This window comes from Morone saxatilis, unplaced genomic scaffold (assembly GCF_004916995.1).
Source record: "Morone saxatilis isolate NCDOM2014 unplaced genomic scaffold, NCSU_SB_2.0 Contig10, whole genome shotgun sequence".
NCBI classification, from domain to species: domain Eukaryota; kingdom Metazoa; phylum Chordata; class Actinopteri; family Moronidae; genus Morone; species Morone saxatilis.
In genome coordinates, this window is record NW_023339652.1 from 798921 (window position 1) to 803771 (window position 4851).

The 4851-nt window shown below is 43.8% G+C and overlaps 1 protein-coding gene across 1 annotated transcript in view; it reads left to right on the plus strand.

Annotated features, from left to right (window-relative positions):
* Positions 1–2201: 2201 nt before the first annotated feature.
* Positions 2202–4851, plus strand: part of LOC118341928 — a gene marked incomplete at its 5' end in the record, with an annotated part of 5069 nt that continues 2419 nt past the window's right edge. Inside the window, 1 exon segment of the mRNA XM_035680348.1 lies at positions 2202–2603. Within this exon segment, the coding sequence (XP_035536241.1) occupies positions 2202–2603 (402 nt within the window).

Consider the following 4851-nt stretch of genomic DNA (forward strand, 5'->3'; position numbering starts at 1 on the left):
ATCTCTCACTGAGGAGTCCAGCAGCCAGCTTGCAGAGGGAGCTTGAGGCCCCCGCTGGGTCTGTTTACAGGATGCTGATTTACTGATGAGTCTCTCAATAAGTCTTGATTGTTCCAGTGTTGGTGGGGGCTGTGAGAGCACGGAGCGCTATCCTCGTGTCGAACGTCTTTGGCTCCTGTATGGGAAAGGGGTCGATATAAGGGGGGGGGGGACTTGATGTATACATGACGTTTCAGCCGTTCAGAGCAACTTCATGATGATGGGGGTGAGGGGTCAAGTGGCTAATTTCTCTCACATCGACACACGTGCACACACACCACGCACACGCACACACACACAGGTAAGCTAATTGGTGGAGCTTAATGGTTTCCCGCCTTCCGACAGGGCAGGAAGCCTTTCCACAGGGTGCACGGGAATGAGGACGGACGGTCCAGGTGATCTGAACCGGGTCTTCCAGAGGGGGCCGGCCTCACCCGCTGTAAGGGGGCCCCCTCAGACGAGGGGCGTTCAGGGGCTCCTGCCGGGATTTAAACGGAGCCACAGAAGCAACAGAAACGCCTGTATTCAAGTTTACATACACAATCACAGCATTAGTATGGCAGGGATGCATTGTATGGGGGGATAATAGTTTCACTATCTCTCTTTGTAAAGTGCCACTGCCAAAGTCTTTACAAGACACTGTTTTTAACATTAATAACTCACAGTTCGGTTCTCTTTCCTCGCTGCGACGAGAGGAGGGGTGAAGTTGAGGGAGTGTAAGTCTGCTCCCACACACACACACACAAGCACAACACACAAACACAACACACTATTTCACACACAGAGAGAGACACATACAAACATCATCAGTTGGGTTTTTTTCAGGACATTTTTAAACATGTCTTGGGTGCGGATGCTAGTTTGGATAAAAACGACCTCGCCAGCGTTTTGTATGTAGAAAAAGAGAGGATTGGCGGTATTTCTAAAATGAATATTGTTCTTTTTTCTAAATGCATTCTTCTTCTACGGTGGTTTAGTTTCAGGTTTTGACTAATCTTAGGTCAACCCAGATGTGTAATGTTTTATATTACAAATTGACCAAAGAATAAGCTGCATTCAGACTTTTCTAACTGCTTCCGTGTGTTGGTGTGTGTGTGTGTGTGTGTGTGTGTGGTGTGTCTGTGATCTGTTGGTGGAGCATTGTGTGTCGGTGTGTGAGTGGAGATTTAATTAATTAATAAGTTATTGTTTGAGGCTGGTGCATAAGAATGTGTTGAACTGGTAAGTTAATATTTAACCCTGACTAACTATGTGAACAAGGTGAAAGCTACTTTGATTACAATGAGAGCGTGCCGCGCCTGGTTGGGTTACATATGTAACTTGGTCAAACAGCGCCGCTGTGGTGGTCAAAGGACGAAAGCTACGAATTATATATACTAACAGTCGTTTGTGAAACTCATTTTAAGATTTTTGATCATTTTACTATTTTTCCATTTTTTAAAATTCTAATTAACTTTCCAAGTCTTTCTCAGAGTAGCAAGTTGATAAATGAAGTTTATTCGACAAATTTTGGCCATGTATATTGATGAATCTCTGAAGCTTTGCTTTAGCATTTAAGTACATCCTAAGTGTTAGATGGGATATGGCAATAATGTCAGAGCCAAGAAGGCGCGGCCAGATAATAAAAGTCACGTATTTAGAGAATTTCATTAATATGTGCGCGCTTTGTATGGTGGGTCCAACTAATGCCGAACTCAGAAGAGGACAATTATTAAAATTGTTTCTGAAGTTTATTAGTTGCTTGTATTAGTTAGTGTAACCGTCCGGTGACGGGCAATAGCCTGGACGTAGAAGGGAAGAATCGTTAAATGAGCGTTTTTTTGAACGGACGCAGTTTTGGTGCGTCCTCCTTCCCTGGGAGCGCTCCCGGCCTGTCTCCGAGTTTAGAATGAGGAGGTCCTAGACCCGTTTTTCCCCTGCACACCCCAACCGCTGCAACCGGCTCCACGACAACAAATAACGTTCCGCTGTGTCACGTGAACCTCCACCGGCTTCCTCGGTCGCTGACGCTTATGAGGACTGTGCGTAATGTTTAACGTCTGGCACCGAGGTCGGGAGAAATACGTGCCACCGCGCTTCCTCGGGGTCACGGATGACTCTCCGTGTAACCGTGCGGAGTTTCTCTGGTTCATCGTCAACAGAGTCCCGCGGGTACAGTGTGCGTACACTGACCGGTACACTGACCGACCCACCGGAGGCGACCTGGCCGCTGCCGGGCGCCAAGATGCGGATCTCTAAAGCCAACAAGGGCGCGGTGGTGAGAGCCGTCCGGCGGCATCCGTCTCCTCAGCCCCCCCGCCTGGAGAGCCTGGAGGCGGCCTGGAGCGAGAGGGGACACCCGGAGGGGAGCCAGGAGCGGAGGAACGGAGAGCCAGAGGGTGGGGGGCCACCGAGGAGCAGGAAGAAGGGCTTCAGACCCCCCGATGTGAGGACCATCTTCTCAGAGAAGGACCCGAGGGTGAGAGAGGAGTCCGGGGAGGGTCACACCTTCGAGCCTGGGGGAGAGAACACCTGGTGCGATGTGTGCTGCAAATACATCTTCCAGCAGGGGCTCACCTGTGCAGGTGGGTCGGCCAGTGGGGGTCAACAATCAGGAATTGGAGTTTGTGAGGACATCCAGGTGTGGCATGCTGTTGTTTACCTCCAGATGGTGTGCTGTTGATGAATCTTAAATGAACTCATCTGGTTTTACAGTGTATTGATCTAAAGCTGGTTCCTTTGATGGACTAACATTTCATTATTGATTAGGTTTGATGCTTTTATTCTGTAACAGCTTCAACTTTAATGCCAATCACAACTTCCTGTAACCAAACTAAATAAATAAATAAATAAATACTTGTTTTGTTTGACCAACAGTCCCAAACTGAAATAAATAAGTTAGTAATAATCAATCAATCCCTTTCAGGAGGTTGAAACCAGAGTTTATAACACTGACGTCACCAAACTGCAGTTCTCTGAGTATTTGAAATATAAAATAAATAAATATAAAACTTATATTTGGAGGTTTTTTAGAGTAAAATATTCCTTTCGCTGCTCATTCAGACTTTTAAGGAAACTCTTAAACCATGTTAAGGATAATAAAAGAGAGAGTGCATACGGCTGCTTTAAAGAGCAGGTTGGGCTCTGGAACGCAGTCGGTATGCAGACCGACCGGTTCCGCTCTGAAAGGAAACCAGCCTCAGTGTCTCCTCCGGTTCAAACCCTCGACCTCTCTCTGTGTCCAGTCTCACAAACAACCGTAAAAAGACTCTTCTTCCTCCTGTGGCTCCCAACATGGCGGTCATTGTTGGCGTGTTCATGGAAATAATCCGGGAGGTTTTGAATATTCAAACTGCTGCTTTTTAAACCGGTTTTTTACAATCTCATCATTTTCTTTATTTTCATGTAAAACCTGATGAGTCAGTTCAACTCAAATAGTCTCTGATTAATTGAGTTTAAATGTATTACCACCAACAGTTTAAGCAAGAAAAAAGATTTAATTTGAGAAAAAGTGTTTATTGTTAAATTCAGTTAATTGAACTGGTGTCAGTTTATTACACTGATATCCAAACTTATTTAAAGTGTGTTAGCTGAATAAAGTACACTGTAAAACCACATAAGTTAATTTAACTCAAAAAAATAAATTCAAAGTGATTTAATTATGTAATTCAGGGAATAAACAACAGCAGTCATCACTGAAGAAGAGACAAAGCAGCTTTGAGTTAATGTTTTTATTTAACTTTATTTCTTTTCTGCCTCATAACAATTAAAATATAATCGTCAATCACTTTTTATCAAACTCAGTTTATATAAACTACAGACACACGACGACAGTAAACTCTGTTTCAAAATAGAATAAAAATATCGAAATAGTTCTTTAGCAAACTGTTTATTTTTACATTTTACCAACAAACTGACAGGACCAATTATAACTTTATTTACTGTAATATTATATATATATATATATATTATATATTATATAAACCTGCAGGAACAATGCAACATATTCAGGATTGTTACTAACACAAAGCTAACGTACACACAGAAACATCTTCTTACTGTCGTCCATTTAACCTTTTAACCTCATTTTGTGTTCAGATAATAAACTCTGTTTTTACCAGCAGCATTATGGAGTGTGTGTGTGTGTGTGTGTGTGTGTGTGTGTGTGAGTGTGTGTGTGTGTGCATTAAGTGCATTGATGCTCATTTAGAAGCTGTTTCCGCAGTTGATTGCCACTCAGGAAGCCTGTTAAAGGCTCTTCACTCGATGTGAGTGTTATCAGCCTTCCCTGAAAAGGAGAAAGTGATTCCAGATAAAAGGGAAACACGTCGTCGCTAACGTCCTTTAGCTCTCTGGTTCACTTATTAACACACAAACAGTCACATATAAGCCAAGTTGAGCAACACCCAGCAGCTTCCTTCACTTATTACTATTAAAAATTAATTCCACTGCCCCAGTTTACCTTTCTATAAAGACTATAATGAATGAGAGTCAGTGGTGGATTCAAACAGAAACACACAATAAAAAGGAGTTAAAATGATCTGAGAATAATATCTAAGTTGATTTGAACACGTAACTTAAACATGTTTGTACATGTTTTACTGGTCAGGAATCAGTGTTTGTTCCCACTGTGGGAGGTTTGAATGATGTGGGGAGCGGGAGTTTAACACTCAAAGGAACTTTGTGTTGACTCTGGCGCCCCCTGTGGGCAAAAGCGCTAGTGTTTCTACTGTTGGAGGCTGGGGGAGGCTGGGGGAGACTGGGGGAGGCTGGAGGAGGCTGGGGGAGACTGGAGGAGGCTGGGGGAGGCTGGGGGAGGCTGGGGGAGACTGG